Source organism: Lepidochelys kempii, chromosome 1, assembly GCF_965140265.1.
Source record: "Lepidochelys kempii isolate rLepKem1 chromosome 1, rLepKem1.hap2, whole genome shotgun sequence".
Taxonomy (NCBI): domain Eukaryota; kingdom Metazoa; phylum Chordata; order Testudines; family Cheloniidae; genus Lepidochelys; species Lepidochelys kempii.
Window position 1 is genome coordinate 120,031,816 of NC_133256.1, and position 20,652 is coordinate 120,052,467.

General features: G+C 42.7%; 1 protein-coding gene across 3 annotated transcripts in view; it reads right to left on the reverse strand.

Annotated features, from left to right (window-relative positions):
* The window catches only part of ATP10A (ATPase phospholipid transporting 10A (putative)), a 160,626-nt gene extending 150,452 nt beyond the window's left edge, over nt 1–10,174 (reverse strand). For all 3 annotated transcript variants that reach the window (XM_073353100.1, XM_073353092.1, XM_073353084.1), the window contains exon 1: nt 9,614–10,174. In XM_073353100.1, the coding sequence (XP_073209201.1) occupies nt 9,614–10,062 (449 nt within the window). In that variant the 5' untranslated portion in view covers nt 10,063–10,174. The remainder of the gene's footprint in view (nt 1–9,613) is intronic.
* Between the last annotated feature and the right edge of the window lie 10,478 nt (nt 10,175–20,652).

The following is a 20,652-nucleotide window of genomic DNA, read 5'->3' on the forward strand; positions in this document are numbered from 1 at the left end:
CTCCTGGTATGATGTATACGCTCAAGCTTTTATTTCACAGATTTGCAGGACTATAACAAAGAAGAAGGCAGAAGGAAAAAGCTGACAAAGTGAGCAGCCACGACACTGAAATCGTGAAAGGGAGAGGCGAGATCCTGATGAAACACAGCAAACATCTGAGCCCTAACGATAAGGAGTAAATTTGTGACAGTGAGGGTAATTAACCATTGGTAGAGCCCTGCGCAGATACAAAATTTGTATCCACATCCAATTCGCAATCCACAAACATGGTCCATGGATATAAAGTGGATACCCACAGATTTACAGGGCTCAAGATATAAAATTTGGATCCGCATCCATCCACGATCCACAAACATGCTCCGCGGATATATCCACGGATATAAAGCAGATATCTGCAGATTTGCAGGTCTCTAACCTTTGGAACAATTTACCAAGGCTAATGGTGAATTCTCCATCACAGACAATTTTTAAATCAAGATTGGGTATTTTGCTAAAAGATCTGCTGTAGGAACTATTTGGGGGAAGTTCTCTGGCCTGTGTTAATCATGAAGTCAGACTAGATGATCGCAATGGTGTCTAGCTCAGTGGTTTTCAAACTTTTTTCCTGGGGACAGAGTTGAAGAAAATTGTTAATGCCCATGACCCAACGGAGCTCGGTATGAGGGGTTTGGGGTATGTGTGTGGGGGGTCAGGGCTGGGGCAGAGAATTGGGGTGTGAGGTGGGGCCGAGAATTAGGGGTTCAGAGTGTAGGAGGGGATTCTGGGCTGGGATTTGGGGTGCGGTGCGGGAGGGGGGTCAGGGCTCTGGGCTGGGGGTGAGGGCTGTGGGGTGGGGCTGAGAATTAGGGGTTCAGGGTGTAGGAGGGGGTTCTGGGCTGGGGGTTGCGGGTTGGGGTGCGGGAGGGGGTCAGGGCTCTGGGGTGGGGCTGGAGATGAGGGGTTTGGGGTGCAGGAAGGGATTCCAGGTTTGGGGGGGCTCAGGGCTGGGGTAGGGGATTGGGGCACAGGGTTGGGACATGGATTTACCTCCGGTGGCTCCGGGTCAGCGGCGCAGCCAGGGTGCAGAGGCAGGCTTCCCACCTGTCCTGAGACCGCAGACCGCACTGCACCTCAGAAGTGGCCAGGAACAGGTCCAGCTTCTAGGCAGAGGCACGCGCAAGTGGCTTCACACAACTCTCACATGTAGGCCCCTCCACCCCCCCAGCTCCCTTTGGCCAGTTTCCAGCCAATGGGAGTGCAGAGATCCATGGCCCCCCTGCCTAGAAGCCGGACCCGCTGCTGGCTGCTTCCAGGGCACAGTGTGGTGTCCGAAAAGGTAGGCACTAGCTTGCCTTAGCTGGGCAGCACCACCGAGAGGACTTTTAACATCCCGGTCGGTGGTACTGACCAGAGCATGGCGACCCAGTGCCTGACATGCCGTGACCCAGTACAGGGTCTCGACCCATGGTTTTAAAAACACTGGTCTAGATGATCACAATAGAATCTATGAAAACATGTAAGTGAAGACCTTGCACTGTACTATACGTGCAAGATTATCTGTTAGCTGACTTGATTTCATATAATTTACTTTTGATCTAAATTGATTTCTCTTACTTTTTCTAATCATCTTCTGGTTAAACTCCTTTTGCATTAAGGAGATTGCAGCTAAGCACCAACCTCTATCTTTAGGAGCCTAAATAGGTGGCCTGATTTTCAGTGATGCTGAGCACACTTAAATCCCATTGACTTCAATTTAGGAACCTAACTTTAATCATCCTACTTAGAAAATGTTGGCTTCAGTGTTTTGGGGAAATTCAAGACAGCCCATCCTGAGGAGAGGCAACCAAACACACACAGCGAATATGGTCATGCCTAAGCTGCTCAGGTTCTCAGCCAGAGAACAGAAAAGGGGGGCCAGCAGCACAGATATGGTTATCCTACAGAATGACTAAAGCCTAAGACATCAGACAAAAGACAAGCTCAAGGGACCAAGGTGGCAGTTTTACAATAGTTAGAAAAAAGGGGTGGGGGATAAAATCACCAATTATTTTGCAATGTTGTTCACATGCTCAGTGTTAAAATAGCAGCATGGACACGTTACAGCCAAAAAGCACAACTGTCTAGACTTCAAGCATTTAAACTCTTCCTGAAAGGGGGCCATTACTTCTAGGCAACCAGAACATAAAACAAAACAAATGACCTCTGTACTTAGAGCAACTCTCCAACAGAGTCTGAGTTTATGCAATGACTCTTCATGATGCAAAAGCTGGCTGTTGTTCCTGAGAGACCTGCCCATTTGTAGCACCACATTACAGGAAGAAAAATGACAAGGCAGTCATAGAATTTTAATAAAATACTCAAGAGCAACATAACTCTTTCCCATCTCTGGATACTACTATGTAATCCCCTGCCATGCAGGATTTTCTTTATGATTATTCTTAAGGTGGGGGGTGCACTAGGTAAAGATCTGCATCTGCTTTCCTTTAGGTACAGAGGGGGAAAAACAACCACCAGTGAGAGCAGAGGGCATATGGTAGTCTGGCAAGGTCAAGTGGATTAAACAGACATCTAGCAATGATCCACAAGACAGGGTTTATTTTTAGTTGGGTGGCTGGTTGGTTTCTGTGGGCACCATGATGTATTTCTGTGATCCCTGAAACAGTACGATGAACGTTTTTGCGAAGTTATGTCTTCTGTGCATTTTAGAGATCTTGGTTTGAAAAACAGAATCATGTTATTTATTGAAAGACACAGCTGGAAGAATTCTGTCCCCGCCCCCAACTCTGGCCCCTGTGAGAACACTGCCATCCCTCCCCCACAAACCCAGGTAGGAGAATGGTGGGGGCATAATTTATAGTAAACAGGGTGATTCTGAGCTGCTTCACACCGGTCGGTAGCCCTGAGGAGACTGCTGTAAATTGAAGGAGTCTAATTTATGCTGGAGACTGATCCCCAGAGCAGCCCAGATTCAGGAGAGCGCAAAGGTGGCTGACAGACACCTGGTTCCTATCTCCACTCCCCAGGGGTTGTGCCTCTTGGAAATGCAAAAGGAACTCTGCCGATGTGTTTTAAAATGTCCATGTCACCTTCCTCAAATTGGATTTTGGGTTTGTTTTATTCCATTTCCTTTCTGGCACATATGCAAAGATTTCATTAAAAAATGCTTCTACATTATACTTTTTCTAATTCCCTATTATGAACATTGATTACATCTATCCATGCTCCACATTCAAAAACAGCCCTAACTATAAAAGGACTTGAGATAATAGTACTCTTAGGAATGGGATTCATAACTCTAGTGCCAATTTCAGTGTGAAAAATTGGCTTCATAAGCAATTAAGACAGGTTTTTGGAATTTTTTTTGGTGGGTGATTTAAGCCACCTTAACTTGTCTGTGTGAAAGCCGGAAAAGTTTCCCAATCCTCAAGGATGATAGGTAATGAAAAGAAAGATCCTTTGAAGGACAATAAAGATATCACAGTCAACTTCTATTGCTGGAGATAGGTGGTAAATGAGGGAGGCTTTCTTCACTATTTGGTGTGTGTTTGTGCTCACAAAAAAACTGAGATTACAGTCTTAACTATGCCAGTAATGATGTATCAATGAGAAGATTCCTGAACAGTGGTCTACAGAGCTCTTTCTGGTAGTCTGCAAAGAGCATGGTCACACGGCGTTGTGTCTCCTTGCTAGACCACAAGGAGGGGGTCTTTCCAAGTATTACTTTTCCAAATAAACAACTGCTGTGGAATGTTATTTGATCAACATTGGGAGGGAATGTGGTATATACAATTATGGATGGGCACACAACAATCTCTCTGAATCTGTGCTATACTATGAATCTGAGACCCCCCCCCCCCGTCCCCCATCTTAGTGCTGGAGTATGGTGCAAACCTGGACAATAGTTCTGAGACATTTTAGTTCTCATAGTTCTGCCTTCCAGGGGAGGACTGATACATGGCTCCTGTTTGTTGGGATGTTAGAGCTATCCATGTGCCAGAGGGTGATCTGTGAAGCAAAACCAGGTTTTTGGAGACAGTAAGTCCACCAGTGCATAGTGCCCAAGGAGTGGGACAACAGGGTTAACGATGCAGTCTTCATGAAGGGAGTTGCCAGCAGAAGCCTTTGAAATCAGGGCTAAGTGTACAGTTCCCTTTGAAAACTCAAGAACTCTTAAGCATGGTTGCCAGAAAGGAAATAAGTGTCCTACTGCAATTTTTATAAAAGAACCCAGGCAGACATGCCAGCTTGGATTTCTTATCTTACATTTCAGGCATGGTCTAGCCTACTTTCCTGAGTCTCTGTGCGTTAATGATGATGTGCTGTCCACAGATCAACACAGGAACAGTAGTTTGTTGCCAGGCCTATTCTGCCTCTGAGTGTTTATTGTACTCACCACTTTTTAACTACACCACTACTTTAAAAACCTTGGATAGGTCAATTAAAAGTAGACTTCACCTGGAGCTTGTTTTTAAAAACGAATGTTTGATGGCCCAACTCTCGCTTCCACATCCTGGCTGGGGAGACAGGCTGAAGGCATTACTCCAACATCATCAGCAGACCTTGTCGACACTGGGGATTTGCCCCAGTTACGATCATTAGTGGCTTGCCACCAGCATAGCTGTGCCATTGCAAAATTTCGGAGTGGAAAGGCAAAATAGTTATAAGCCATGATGTGCACTGCAGAAGGTAACTCCTCCAGCCTGCAGCAATGGTGAATTACAGGACTGCACAGCGTGGCTTATAGCAGCTTTGCCTGTTTACAATAGGAGTTACAATGAGGAGCAATATGAGATAGCTGAAATCCACTGTTTGGCCAGGCCTCTGCCTATCAGTTCCCTTGGGTTTCTGAATCCCTACCTATGGACCAGAAATATGACCTGATACCTTATGAAGTATGCCTAGATCATTCTATAGGCTCTCATATGCATCATAAGGGGCTAGATATTCATTTTTTTAAATGGGGAAACTGAGGTAGTTGAGGAAATTTACCCAAAATGACACAGCAAGTCAGTGGCAGATCTGGGAACAGAACCCAGCTCTCCTGATTCTTGGCTTGGTTTCAACCAGACCACATGATTGCCACAAAACACATGTGTGGCAGTGGACATAACAAGTAACTGACGCCATCATGCTTCCCAATTAGTTATTCACAGTCAGCCTGGACAGAACATAGAAAACAGACAAAAAGAGAGTAACATTAAGAGGAATGTTCCCCAGCTGAAAAAGGATATTGACCCCAGGCACACAATCCTACTCCCTTATTCTCTGCAGTCAATTTCTAGTGTAAAGAGCTCCTTGCAGAGGAAACAGACTAATCCTATGCAGTTTCCTTTTGAATCAGATGCCGGAATGCTTTATTTCTGGAAAGGCTTCAGAGAAGCGATTCCAGCCACCACATGGATGTCTTAGGATCCCAAAAGACGTAACTTGCTTTGCCCCTGTTCCTCAGTTTGTGTGTGGAGGTTACCCTGTGTTTCTTCTGTAGGGCTGAAAACATGTTAATTAAGCAAACATATTTTGGAAATTCCATGAAGCAAGTTCCTCATGCTCTCTTTTCTCTTTCTCTTGGGTTTTACTGAAGGAGGATAATCTTGATTTTTCTAAGGCAATAAGCACCTGCAGCTCCCATTACAATCAGTAGGAGCTGAACAGCAGGAGCTCAGCACCACTGGAAAAAACAAACAATCAGGTCAGAAGTTTTGATTTGATAAATCTAAGTTTCCATGTCCACAAAAGAACCAGTATGGCCTTCTGATCTGTAACCGGAGAAGCTTACACACTGCAGCAATACTTTTTCTGGACCTGAAAGACATTCGAGTAGGCACTGAAACTGAAGCCTTTCATTTTGAACGTAATACACCCTGAAAAATGTTAACGGACACTGTTTCAGCCACGTTGCATGAAGTCACTTCCAAAATATAATTCCACACAGGATGAGTGCCAATGTTATTCATATTAATTTTTTATTTGTACAGCATGTGAATGCATATTGTGCTTTGCAAGAATATACTGCAAACAAGACCTCTGCCTAGAAGAGCTTTTAAGACATGCGCTCCCAGCCCACACTTGGTGTTGCCAAATATTTAAAACCAGCAGCAATATGTGTATCTTGGAATCATTCTGAGAAAACGTTTCCATGTGCAATCTGCATTTTTTTTCTATTTCTACAGGGTATTGCCAAGCGTGATTTGACTGGTGTCTGAATTCACACTGCAATAATGACTTTATAAGAAGGGATCATCGGAGTTCCCATTGTTGGGGGTAAGTAGGAGGAGAAAGGCATAGCCCCTACCACAACTGTCTCGCATCCTGCTTGTTGGCGTATTATCAGCCCTTCCTATCCTACTCTGTGATGTGCAGATACAGGAAAGGTCTATTTGTATATTTATTACTGAAAGCCTCTTACTGAGGTTACTACTTCTGTCAATATTCTGTTGGGGCCTTATCCTGATTAGCTGGCACTGACAGCAGCAGGCTCTGCCTATCATTAAATTTAAGTTTTGCAATTTATGATCAAATAAGGAATTGATACTGTAGCCATGAGTAGAGCCATGAATGACATAGACGAACGAGCCTAGGTAATGTAAGAACTGACTTCCATCTTCATCTGAAAAGAAATGTTAAACAATTAGAAAGCAAGGGCCAGTCTGCTCTGCATGGAAGTTAAGGGGTCTATGGTACTTACCAAAAAAAGAAATGGTTTTCCCTACAACTCCTGGGAAAAAATCCCTGTCTCTGGCTCTTGAATATTTTGGGAGCTAGTTGTCTGCTGCTGTCTCCCTCAGAGATGGCTCCATTTCGACAGTATGTTACATAGATGCAGTAATCTGTGAAGCCCTTTAGGATCTTTTTGGGAGGACAGATATTACCATACATTTAAACTACTTAGGCCCAATGCCTATGCTAAAATAGGGAGGGTGCAGAGAGCAGTATTAAATTCCACACAACTATCCACCCAGTTAGGAGTAGATCATGCAGCTGAAAACTGCCCCTTCCCAGCACGGCCACTTTCCTTCTCCAGAAGTGTGAAGTCCTAGACTTCTAGGGAAAGAGCCCACTTGGGCTTTGCTCCTGGGTGCAATTCTAACTAAGCAGCATTCAACTTCCATCCCGATTCAGAAATTTTTATTTGAGTAGCTGGACCTACAGTTCTATGCTTTCAAGTTTACTACACCACTGGGAATAGATTGATTCAAAATCAGAAGGGTACCCAAGCTATTCCCCTCTAAACCAATAAAACTGTAACTCTAAATAATATAGTCCACAAAATACTAGGACTCTAACTTTGAGTTTAAACACAACATAAATGCTAAGCATAAACTAGAACAAAGTACAACACATTAAATGCTTAGCTACGAATCTCAACGAGCTTCAATATCAATTTGAAAGTGACAGTGAAAGTACACATTTTCTAATGGTCACTTTTAACCATTTGGTTGCAGTTCAAAAAGAAAAGTTCTGGTGGGGAAAGCCAGCCCAGAATTACTATTAAGGCTTTTGAATGGCTTCTACAACATGTAGTTTTTAAATTTTTAACTTTGGGGTCTAGACTATCTGTTTCTACACTTCCTATTTACTAACTAGAGGATAGATTTTGCAACCCTCACTCACACTGAGTCTTCCCTTCCTCCAGAAGTGGCCTTACTGAAGAAAGTGGAACTGCTCAGAATAAGGTACAGGAAAGTAACTGAAATACTTTCCTTATGGATTGTATTTTCTAAATGGACAACCTACCTAATTCTCAATTAGTGAGGGACAATCTCCACTCATTCTTGTATTTTGCTTTCCACAACCAAATCTCTGTACAACTTTTCATGAGTGATGTACCCGAGTATTCGGATTCTAATATCTAAACTGTATTGTTAAATCTATTCACCTAAATTTGTGTTATTGCTGATTATGTACTCTATGTGTCATATGACTTTAAAAACAAACTTTGTATTTGTGGATAATCTAAGCACTATACCCAGATGTACAGACACGCTTTTCCCAACCTATGTGTTATATAATTTTTTAACATTAGCTTTAATAAAAATTTTAAATCTGTTCCACATGAGTTGGGGTGTCAGAATTTGGTCCTAAATAAGTGTTACTTGTTTGCATGGGCTCTGCATAGGTTTAGTTAGTACAGTTTTAGCCAACTGAAATAAAACCCTTTTACTATCTTTCCCACAGAAACATAACTATAGGAGGGGAAAAAAACAGGTTGAGATTTCTTGATGTGATATGAGACTGGGAAATGAAAGAGAGAATTTGATGAAGACTAAAAATAAAGCCTACTGCAAGTATTTCTGACTTGCTTTGTTCTGACTTGTAATGAGAGAGTTGCTGCTGTCTGCTGGAATGCCTATCTCAGTCAGGACCCTTCACCCCCAGGAAGAGACAACAAACTTCTTAACATGTGTTTCACATTCCTGCCTGACTTTACTGCCTGTACTGTAATAGCAGCAGAAGGATCAGCAAAATCAGCTCTCTTGGAAACTAGTGCATAAGACCACCCTCCCGCCCCCCCCCCCGGCCCCCGGCTTCCCAAAAAATCTCAGCCTCAGCTACGATTGTGTAAATAACCAATGATGCCTTTAAAAAGGAACTGCTATAGATCTCTAAGGGCTAGATCCTCAGTTGGTGTAAATCAGTGTAGCTCTGATCATATGTAAAAATTCATTTCAAAGAGAGAAGAAACAAATGGACGAAAACTCCTCTTTCAGCACCAGGAGGTAGAAAATTCACAGTGCACGATGACGCTGGAGAAAATAAATGACTGGCTTTTGAAAAGCAAATATTGAATGATGCCCCCACCTCACATTCTTTAGAAAAGCAAACACAGCAGAACCCCACTATTTCACACTTCACTAACCCATACCCCCCATAATTCAAACAGAGAGACCTGAGGCCTCTACCCTCTGCTCAGCAAAAATTGAATAGCACATTACTTGAGTGTGGTTTCATGTGACTAAAACTAAATCCCTGTTAGCAAGTATACTGCTGTAGAATTGGCCGCTTACACAATGAAGTATTCTCACAAATGCTTATAAATCAAATAATACTCATCTAGTAAGTGAATGAAGTTCATTTTGTGATGCTGCACAAGCCTTTTTTTTTTTTTTTAAACTTTGCTTACTCACTGACTTTCACAAGTCTGTAATTCACAGTGGGATTACAGTTTATCTCAAATGCTTTGGGAACCTCAAAACTTCTGGCTAAGAGGACAGCAAACTGGGGTTCATGGGATAAATGCCTAAAATGTGGATAACAGAGTGCTTTCATTAAGCTGAGTTTAGTGATGTAAATGGAAACACTTCAGAGCAGGTCACCTGCTCACTCCCTAACTCTCATTATATTATCATAGCACCTAGGAGCCCTAATTATGGGCTGGGAGGGACGCCATTGTGCTAGGCTCTGTACAAATACAGTCAAAATTACAGTCCCTCTAGACCCTCTCCCACATTTCATAGTAGCAAGCAAATGGGGTCAGAGACAAACCCGTTTGGTTATATCAACCCCTCAACATGCCCCCGCCCTTCTTATGCACCCCCATCCCAGATTTCCATTGACACCAGCTGCCATTATGGTCCCCCCCATGTCTCTGCCAGTCTTCCACCCTCCTCCCCATGCACACAGCATGCTCCCTCACCTGCAGTAGACCAGACACTCCATGTGGTTAATCTCATTGTCAGAGCGGTAGCGGCTGTAATCCTCCCACAGATCCTTGATGGCAGTGACAGCCAGGATGAAGAGCACAGGGGCCAAGGCCAGCTCGGGCTGGAAAGCGTTCACCGACGGCACGAAGTTGAGCAGTGCTATGAAGACAAAGTAGACATTGGCCAGGCGGTGAAACTGCTCAAAGAGGTTCTTGGGCAGGAAGGACAGAGCTGTGTACTTGGTGGTCTTGAGGCGATTGTTGGCCAGGGGGATCCTTTGGGGCTTCTCTGTCTCAGGCCCAGGTAGCAGCAGGTTAGAGCGCACAGTCCGTGTCTTGCTCTCCTTCTTCTTCCTCTTTCTTCGCCTCCTCTTCTTCCTCTCCTTCTCCTCTTTCTTCGGCACCTGGGACGCATCCCTGATGTCTTCAGCGTCCTGTGCCATCTCTCCTGTTCTCCTTCCCAAACACACCAAACACACAGGACAGACCTGAGCACTTCTGCAATGGGGGCACTTGGCAGAGCCTGGGAGAGAAAGGACTGGCTGCCCCTCCCTGCTCTGCACTAAGTTATCATCCTCAGAGCCTACTCACTCTTCACTTTCCTTTTCCCAAAAGGGGAGGAGGTTTCCTTCAACTCTCTCACTGTTTTGTTTGGCCTCTGGCTCTCTTCCTCCTCCTCCTTCTTCTGTGTTTGGGAGGAGAGAGCTCTTTTCTTCTCCAATCCTCTCACCCTCCCTGGCTCAGTCTCCTCTCCTCCTTGCTTAGGCTAAGCTCACTTGTGCTCCAGGGGCAAGGGAGGGTGGATTGAATGACTGTCCCGTTGTCTGTCTCTCCAGGAGAGGAGACATACAAAGTAACCCTTGTCCTGTACATCATTTTAACCACACCACTCGTTTCTGCTACAAAAGGGGGGCTCGCAGAGACGGCAGCAGTTAGTAGTGGAAACATGAGAGAATCACATACACACACAAGACCGGGGTTGCGGGAAGAGACTGAAGGATTTTTTAAGAGCGAGAGAAGCGGGAGGGAGGGAGACAGAAAATCAGCCACACTGGGAACTTTAAAAAGAGGGGAACTTTTGACTCCACAAAGTTAGTAAGTTAAGTGTGAGTCAGTGCCTGGAGTGTGTTAAACGCCTGGTCTTTGGCATTGCTGGAAGCTGCTTTTTCATTCCATCCTCTCAGTCTTTATTTACACAATCAACCAAAGGCAGGCACCTCTCTCCCCACCCCCCCACCCCCCCCACACACACTGGATGGAAACCACAGGTTACACTTTATGTTCTGCCTTTGACTTTCCATTACATATAAGGAGTGGGAGGGTTTGGTTTGGTTTGGTTCTCTCCCTCTCCCCCCCACCCCATTTGATATTTGCAGTTCTGTACTGCTTTCCATCCAAGGGGATCTCAAGAGTGCTATAAAAATCTGCACTTAACCTTGTCAACTTAGACTTTATAAATTGATTCATTTGAAAATACTCCTGTTCGGTAGAGCACTCTTTAAATAGTATGCCATTATTTATTTTTACACACACATTTACATTTAACACAGGCAAAACATATTTTCCCCTAACTTTGTTCTCAAAAACAGCTGAATCATTTTTGCTCCAAAAATAATTGAGCCTAAGGCAGAGACACCTGACACGGAAAAATTCAGTTTCAATAGTTAAAGTTCAGCAACTGAAAATAGGGTCTTGTAGTGGACCGGGTTGGCAACCTCAACTAGAATGACTACCAGCAGCACCTAGAATACATTATTTAATTTCACAAGGATTTTTCAATTCCTCCCCTGGGAAGGGAGAGTTGGTAGGGCACTCTACACTGATCTGGTCTCCACTTTTTAAACCGGGAAATGTTAAAAACTCAAACTTCAGGGAAAGACAACCAGAGTGATACAGGAACTTGAAACTGAAGAAAAACTTAATTTAAGCGCATGTATTTAGCTCAAAGACATGAGACTCAAGGGCAACATTAACTATGAAAATATCTAAAGAGAAATAATATTTGAGGAGTAAAGACTATTCACATCAAAAGCGCAATAAACACATGACTTTGCAACTGTCAAGTATAGCACCCCACATCTAAAGATCTCAAAAGCACAAAGCTGCTCAGGCTTCTCTTCCTACTCTTTGCACATATGACTGATTGCCTGTCTTTTCACTTTCAGACTGAACTGAAAGAAGTCAGAAATGTACAGATGGGGAAACTGAGGTGTAAAGAAGCTAAAAGGTGTCCCCAAGATTGCACAAAAAGATCACTGCAGACCCAGGAATAAAGTCCACTTTAGATCGATTCCCATACCTATGCCTTAAATTACAATAATATCCTTCCTCTCATCCCCTCTGTATCTTCATTTTCTCCATTTGGGAAGTGGTAATAATCACACAAATGTCTTGGATGGCTGTTTTTTGGATGATGCGTATGAAACATGTCCAAGATATAAAGCACTATACAAGTGCTAATTAATGCAGGTCTCTTCAGAACAAAGCTCAATAGTGGCATAGCATACCTTACAAAATTACAGTATGAACTCTGCTTTGTGTGAGTGTGGAGATGGGCGCATCTGTGCTAACCCAAGTAAAAGCAGACGTTCAGATTCATAACTTGCTGTAAATCTAAATTTCTAAGAATGGGTTTTGCACAACATTTTGATGGGAATACTTTCTTTAAAAATGAGGTTACGAAATATACCAGCTAAACAGTGCCTTTCCTGTGTTGCCAACTCTTGTTGTTTTACCATGAGTTTAGCAGTATTTGGTGTTTTCCAGAAAGCCCCAGATCCTGGAATCCTGTGATGTGGGGGGGGGGGAAACCTCAGCTTTCATTTTTGTGTTAACATTACATTTCTAGCCTCTGCATGGTTGCAGAGAAAAGCTTGAAAATGTGACCCCCTACAAGTTCAAAACCAAGAAGACATATAGAAAAACTCCAGAAGTTATTATTTTTAAAGATCTCATGATTTTTAAGCCAGTCTCATAATTTTTGGACACTTGGGATTAGCAATATACTTGTATTTGGCATGAATTTGAGAGTCTCAGTATTGGATATGAAAAAAATCGTGTGCTTCTTTTGAGTGCAACACAGGTGCTGAACTGGGGGAGGAAGGGGGAACAGTGGTACTTTTCCAAACTCCAGCCACATGAGATATCAAAATGAGAATCAGCTTCCAAGAGGTTGGGCAGATGTTCATAGTACTTCCTGGACTTGGCTCACCACCCATAGGGTTCAAAGAGCTGATGGGCTCTGCTTGGCTCATCAAGCCTGTCTCCCCCTTGTTGAGGCTCAGATACCATCCTGGTTTTCAGCTCTCCCTGGGCAGGACTTGGGTGCTCCTTTCGCTTGTTGAGTCCAAGGGTCAGATTAAGGGGGAAAGCATAAGTGGCTGCAGTTACTGAAGCATCATTCATTTGTGGTGCCGAAGCACGATGTCAAAGTAGACTGTGCAGATCCTCCTGATATGACCACGCTTCTCCTTTCTTCTATGCTTTGATCAGTGAAATAGTTAACCATGTTGACATGAAATCATCATCCTTACGCTTCTGAGTTAACACTTCACTGAGAAGAATGAGCTTTTGTTTCAGACTCTGCGGACATCACCACTTCATTGATACTATTTATACATTTTTCTTCACAACCATAAAGGCCAGAGAGTTAGGACCAGATTTTCAAAAGGACTGAGCCCTCACAACTGGGGCCAGATTTTCAAAAGAGCTCAGCACATTAGCTACAGAGTTCCTCAGAAAAATCTAGTCAGTGTCACAATGGGAGCTGCTGGGTGCAAAGCATTTCTGAAAAACCTGGGATGAATGAAATCCTGGACCCATAGAAGTCAATAGCAAAACTCATATTAACTTCAAAAGGGTCAGGATTTCACTCCGGTGCCTAAATGAGAGTGGAGCTTTTCTGAAAATCTGGATCCAATTGTGGGTGCTGAGAATTGACAAATCTACCCTTGAGCTCTTTAGAAAAATTGGGCCTCACCTTTTTATTTTTGTTTAATGTGAGCTGACATCCTGAAGCACATAGAAACCGCAAAAATAAGATGTACTGACTTGCTGAGCTGCTGCTAGCCAGGTCAGTCTGAGCCTTGGTGCCATACATCAATCTTTCCTCCAGGCTTTGTATTGTGTGTGTTTGGTGAAGAGTGACAAAAAGTAAGTTCTGTACTAGGTATGGAATGGAACCAAGAACTGCCTTTCCATCACAAAGTTGAACACAAGCCGAGAAAAATCAAAGGCTGACACCATCCGTAACCCACGCCTCTAGGGAAAACTAGAGTATGGCAGTTAAGGATGGAGAGCCTGATTGTGAGAGGACTTGAGAACCTTCATCACCCAAAGACATTGGATACACTTTTCAGGAGCAGCATTGCTAACCTCAAGCATTCAAAAATTATGAGCCATGCCCCGCAAATCATGAGACTGCCTAAAACATCATGAGGGTTTTTTTTAAAAATTGGCGTCTTTTTATTGGCTTTCTGGTTTCGAGCCTTTAGGGTTCTTGTTATGAGCTTTTCTCCACAAACACGAGGGTTAGAAACTTACTTCTATTTAAAAGAAATATAGAAATCAAAAAGAAAAAAGAAAGCTGAAAGTCTCATGTAATCACATGACTCCAAGAGCTGGAGTTTGATAAAAAAAAACACACACCAAAATCATGAGACTCAATCTGAGCACTGTAAAATGGTTACAGATTTTGAATGACTTAATTTAAGACTGTTTTAGTGTCTTTTGTCAAGCACCCACAAAATCAGTGGCCAGTTTTGAACAGCTCATCCTTAAATAAATGAAGAGGGTGATCAGCATCCCACAGGATTGGATTTTTAAATCTCTCATTGAGAGCTCACTGATTTTACCCCTCTGTATTGCTGCTGTGTTGCCACTCTTACTCCTGCTCTCACACAGATGAGAGTTTAACTTGGCTGTTTCCTTTGAAGATTTTTCAACTGTTAACAATACATCCTCTCACTCAGTCATATGAGATATCCCCAAGTGTCAAAAATCATGGATATTTATTTAAATAACCATGCTGATATAAACAAGAGTTCAGTCTTATTTTAAGGTGTCATTGTTGGTGACACAACAGCTAAGCTTGCATTGCAATATTGCCAGCCACAAGAGTTAAAAAACCATGAATCAGTCCCCTCCCCCAAACCATGTAATTGGCCTAAAAATCATGCAAAGTTTTAAAAAGAATAAATACTGGGGCCATGTGCCTATGCTATGGGCACTACAGGGAGTCAGCTACAACGCTGCAGGTGTAGCACGAAGTGCAAACCTTTGCTACTGCAAAAGAAAGGGGTTTTCCTGTCACTGTTAGTAATCCACTCTCAGAGCAGCAGTAGCTAAGTTGATGGAAGAATTCTTCCATTGGCCTAGCTGCGTCTATACCAGTGGGGTTGTGTTGGCATAGCTTTCACATGCTTGGGTGCCATAGCTATGTTGACTTAACTTTTAAGTGTAGACAAGGGGTTTTGTTCTGTCATCTGTTTTTTTAACCACCTGCCCACCTTGTGCATGTGTGTGGTATGACAACTACAGGTTGAAAATATATATAAAGTACGCACACAAAAATGCAGGCCCCCGGCTCCCCTGTGTACTGCTCCCTTACTCCCCTCCCTGCTATTGTCCAGAGGGCTTTGCATTTCCCTCTGCTCCTTTTCCCTGACTGCCCTGACTCTCCTCTCTCACACTGTCCAGAGTCCTCCTTGAACTCCTCCCCCCCCCACTGCCCGGACCCTCCCTTGTTGTGGGAGCAGGTTTATATTCTGATTTCTCAAGAGCTAGCACACCACATGGCTGAACAAAGAAGGGGTTTATAAACATAAGTTACCCACACATGCAGAGTGAATGAATGACTTAGATGGTCAGTTTCATGGAGTCATCACATCACAAGGTGGTTCTTAAGGAGGGACATGCCATTGTTTAATTTTGTCATTGATCTTAAATAAAATTTCAGCTGAAGCAATTTCTAGGTCAACATACTAGTTTTTTGGAAGTGGGACACAAGATCTTTCTCAGTGCTGCCAGCTGGTTAGGGACGTGGGAACCCAGATTCAAGTCCCTACTCCAAACCAGAGAACCCAGGTCTCCCACACCCCAGCTGCCTGTCCTACCCAAAGAGCAAATGAGTATTCAGGGCTGGGTCGCCCTCTGTTTCTGAGCATTTCAAAGGTCTTGTTTTTGTTTTGATGTGGAATGTAAACAAATGTCAAAACCTCAATATTTTTTCACAAAATGGAATTATGGTTTTCTAGCCAGCTCGACGGGGGAAAGGGCCAACACAGCCTCATTCCCTCTCCACTCTGCAGAACTAATGTTCTGAGATGAAGGGCTGAGGGAAGGGGGAAGAAAGAAATGAAAGCTGTGTTCTCTGTTCATCTTTCGCCTCCTCCAGAGCAGTGGGAATTTTTTCCATTCCTTAGTTTCAAACTCTCACTGAAGGGAAATTCTGACCTGGCCCCCGAGCTGGATGCCATGTTTAAAGAGAAAAAGAGAGGCCACTTAAGTTCTCTATTAAATAAGAGAGAGAAATGTCTTGTTGGATGGATGGGTTATATTAGAACAGGGGGTCGTGAGGTTATTATGTGGGGGCCGTGAGCTGTCAGCCTCCACCCCAAACCCCGCTTCGCCTCCAGCATTTATAATAGTGTTTAATATAAAAAATTGTGTTTTTAACTTATAAGGGGGTTACACGGTCGCAGGCAACTTTGCAACGAAAGATAAGTACTATACTTATTTGACAAATGTACCAAAATTAACTGAGTTTCCTAAAGACACATAGTGAGCTGGTGACTGAGTCAGGAATAGAGGCCTTCTAACATCTAGTCCTCTGCTCTAATCATTAGATAATGATGACTCAGAACTATGGCATGCTTTCAAAGCATCTCAGAGAGCTTTACCAGGGAACTAACTTACCCATTACTTTAGTCCAGCAGCTGTTTAACAGCTCACAGGGACACTACAGAACAATTTAGAACAAGAAACGAAGGCTAAGGTCACATGTAATTAAACTGCAAGAAGAGTCTAAGGAGGCAGAATCTAGATATTCAAATTGGAATTAGGTAGGACACAGGGATTAACATCCCTATTTCAACATTGCCACCTATCACGATTTTATGATGAGTCTCATAATACTTAGTGTTTTTCTTAAAGCCTCTGCTTCTGGAGTCATATGATTACTTGAAAAAATGATGAGGAGAATTTCGCCCTCATGGTTGCAAAGAAAAGCTTCAAAACTCAAACACTAAAGGCTCAGAGAGCAGAAAGCAAATAAAAAGATGCAAAAGCTATTTTTTTTTAAAAAAATTGTGATTTTTAAGCCAATTGTGTGATTTTGGGAGGTCTGACTCAATTTTCAAACAGGTTGGGCTGGAAATACTGCTACTCTTACAAAGCATGCATCAGTGCCTCAGAAATCGGAGCGACCGCTCTCAAGATCCCTTTTTGCTGTACATGTCTCATTCCCAACAAAGAACTGACTTTTGCTGATTAAAATGTCCTTTGCAAATAATTTATCTGAGGAGTGTAGCCCTTTCTTTGTCTGAGAGTTAGGGAAGAACTGTTTGTTTCTTTTAACTGTTTGCTCATTATCCAAAAATTGTGTGACAAAAAATTTGTGCAAACAAATTTTAGTCTGTGCATTGTTTGCTAACTAGTCACTGTGATCTAGATTCTGACTTGGGTTGCGTGACCACATAGGAGCACAGAAGGAAGTAAGACCAACACCCCTTGTATCGCAGTGGAGGCTACTGAGTTCTTGGGTCTGGTTAGGCAATAGTAAGCAGCTGCTGTATGTTTAATGCTTCTTACCCTCCTGGAGCAGCTAGTGCAACACAACTTGCACAGGGCGTGTGTCAAGGTTCCTCCCCCACTCTGAACTCTAGGGTACAGATGTGGGGACCTGCATGAAAAACCTCCTAAGCTTATCTTTACCAGCTTAGGTCAAAACTTCCCCAAGGTACAAAATATTCCACCCGTTGTCCTTGGACTGGCCGCTACCACCACCAAACTAATACTGGTTACTGGGGAAGAGCTGTTTGGACGCGTCCTTCCCCCCAAAATACTTCCCAAAACCTTGCACCCCACTTCCTGGACAAGGTTTGGTAAAAAGCCTCACCAATTTGCCTAGGTGACTACAGACCCAGACCCTTGGATCTTAAGAACAATGAACAATCCTCCCAACACTTGCACCCCCCCTTTCCTGGGAAATGTTGGATAAAAAGCCTCACCAATTTGCATAGGTGACCACAGACCCAAACCCTTGGATGTGAGAACAATGAAAAAGCATTCAGTTTTCTTACAAGAAGACTTTTAATAAAAATAGAAGTAAATAGAAATAAAGAAATCCCCCCTGTAAAATCAGGATGGTAGATACTTTACAGGGTAATTAGATTCAAAAACATAGAGAACCCCTCTAGGCAAAACCTTAAGTTACAAAAAAGATACACAGACAGAAATAGTTATTCTATTCAGCACAGTTCTTTTTTCAGCCATTTAAAGAAATCATAATCTAACACGTACCTAACTAGATTACTTACTAAAAGTTCTAAGACTCCATTCCTGGTCTATCCCCAGCAAAGACAGAATATAGACAGACATACAGACCCTTTGTTTCTCTCCCTCCTCCCAGCTTTTGAAAGTATCTTGTCTCCTCATTGGTCATTTTGGTCAGGTGCCAGCGAGGTTACCTTTAGCTTCTTAACCCTTTACAGGCGAGAGGAGCTTTCCCCTGGCCAGGAGGGATTTCAAAGGGGTTTACCCTTCCCTTTATATTTATGACAGGGTGTCTCAAGTTGTAGCTGGTATAGGCCAGCAGCAACGAGTTCACACAAATGCGGAGTAGTAAATTGAGAGTAACAGAAGAAAAAAGTTATCTTGGATACTAGAAAAAAAATTAAAATAATACAGGAAAAAATGTAATAGCAAGAACAGTCAGGAGGGGCCTCCTGACTGCGGAGAAGTGGGCTGTAATGGTTGTACCCTGATCATCTAAAACATCAGTGGATTCACCTATGGATCCAATTCAATTGCCGGTCAGTTGCTAGTCCTTTTTAAAACAGCTGAGTATAGCTAGTCACAAGACCACATACACAGAATATAGTGTTGCTATATTGTAAGAGCACTTATTATCTGTCTTTACCTTATATGCCATTGACTTTTGATCAGTTCGGCACTGAATGAAATTCACAAAATGGAGAGAGTGAATCAAGCAAGGTTTTCCTAATGTGCCAAAATGGGGCTTGATTCAGCTCCCGTTGAAGTCAATGGTAAAATTCTCATGAATGTAAGTGGGAGCAGAATGAGGCCTATAATTATTTAATGTTTTAAAGGCCCCTGTAAAGATACAAAATGCTATTATTATTATTATTATTCCTGGCTGAGTAGCAAGCAATAGAAGGTGAAGTGTATATGGCAAGTGAAGGAACATTTCCTAGAATGTACAACATGTCATGGAACCAAAGATTACTTAGGTTGAAAGTCCTAGAAGATGAGCACTCAGACAGTATGCTTACCAACATGATAGATAATAGAAACCATTTACTCATGCTGAATATGGAGCTTTCTAATGTTTAGTTAATTAGCTTTTGTTGGCTTTGAAAGAATAGAAAATAAAATATCAACATTCTTCTATTCCACACAGGCTTTTCTACCACACTCATTACCGTAGTATCTGAGTGCCTTCTAGTAATCCACTATGTTAATTGCATTAATAGTGGTAACTTTGAAAACAATACCACACTCAGAAATTCAAACCCCGTTATTCTGTATTTGAATAGGCAAGCACAACATTGGGTCTGAGAGGCCTGTACCTTCAATTAAAATTGATTAATATGTGGGAAACTGTGGAGAATGCCAGTGGAAGGGTGATGTTTTGAATGCAGTCAGAAGAAACCTGAAGAGCAGCCAGTGTAATCAGTGTAAAGGGTGGAGAAGAACTGTGATAGTAACACTGTGTTTGCATAAAATAGAAAACTTTCATATAGTTAGCAAAGCAAAAGCCCTAGACCTGTAGGCCCTGAGTATTCCACAAGCAGAAGATGCTGCAATTATGAGAATTATTACAATATAGAATAATTCTATGTGTAATTCTCACATAATAAACATGTGCTATTCTCCAGTCGTACCTGACTTTATGAACCACTACAGAAGAAAAAAAATGTAACCAAGTGGAGAGGCCTGCAACATAATAAGGAGGAAAGAGTGAGCTCATACTTTTTTAAAAAGTGTGTGGTTTGAGTATAAGTCCAGTCATAAGCACTGGGGACTTCTGTTTATTTTTAGCACTCTTATTTTCTTTGGAATAGACAGCCATATCACTGTAAACTGTGATTTTATTAGATTTTAAGCAGAGACTGCCTGCATTAACATATCAACCTCCCACTCCCTGCTAATCTGGCACTCTCTGCTGCTTGACTCTGATGCCTTCTCCCACTGATCTTCCCCTGATTTTGTCTTCACTGTGGAGTTCAATGTGAATGTAATGTTTCCCACCCTAACCCTCAACTACCCAGGCCCTACCCATCTTTCCTCTCTATGCTTGATTCCAACTGCCTTACCTCATCTGTCTTTCCCATGCCTTTCAATCCCCCTTTTTATCTTTCCTATTCTATTCCAGATTAGGATAGCTCAGTGGTTTGAGCATTGGCCTGCTAAACCCAAGGTTGTGAGTTCAGTCCTTGAGGGGGCCATTTAGGGATCTGGGGCAAAAAAAGTTGGGGAGTGGTCCTGCTTTGAGCAGGGGGTTGGACTAAATGATCTCCTGCGGTTCCTTCCAACCCTGATATTCTATGATTCTCCTTGGTTATATTTGGACACATTTGCCAAAGCCTCATGATGTCCCACCAAAAATTGCTTTCTGATTGCAGCACCATGATAATACATCCTAATGCAGTGTTACCAACAGCAAGCATTTAAAAATAATGAATCAGCCCCCCAAATCATGAGATTTTACAAATAATAAACTTTAGGATCATTTTCTGTGCCTTCTGGTTCTGGAAACTTTAGGGTTCACATGTTCTAGCTTTTCTCTGGCA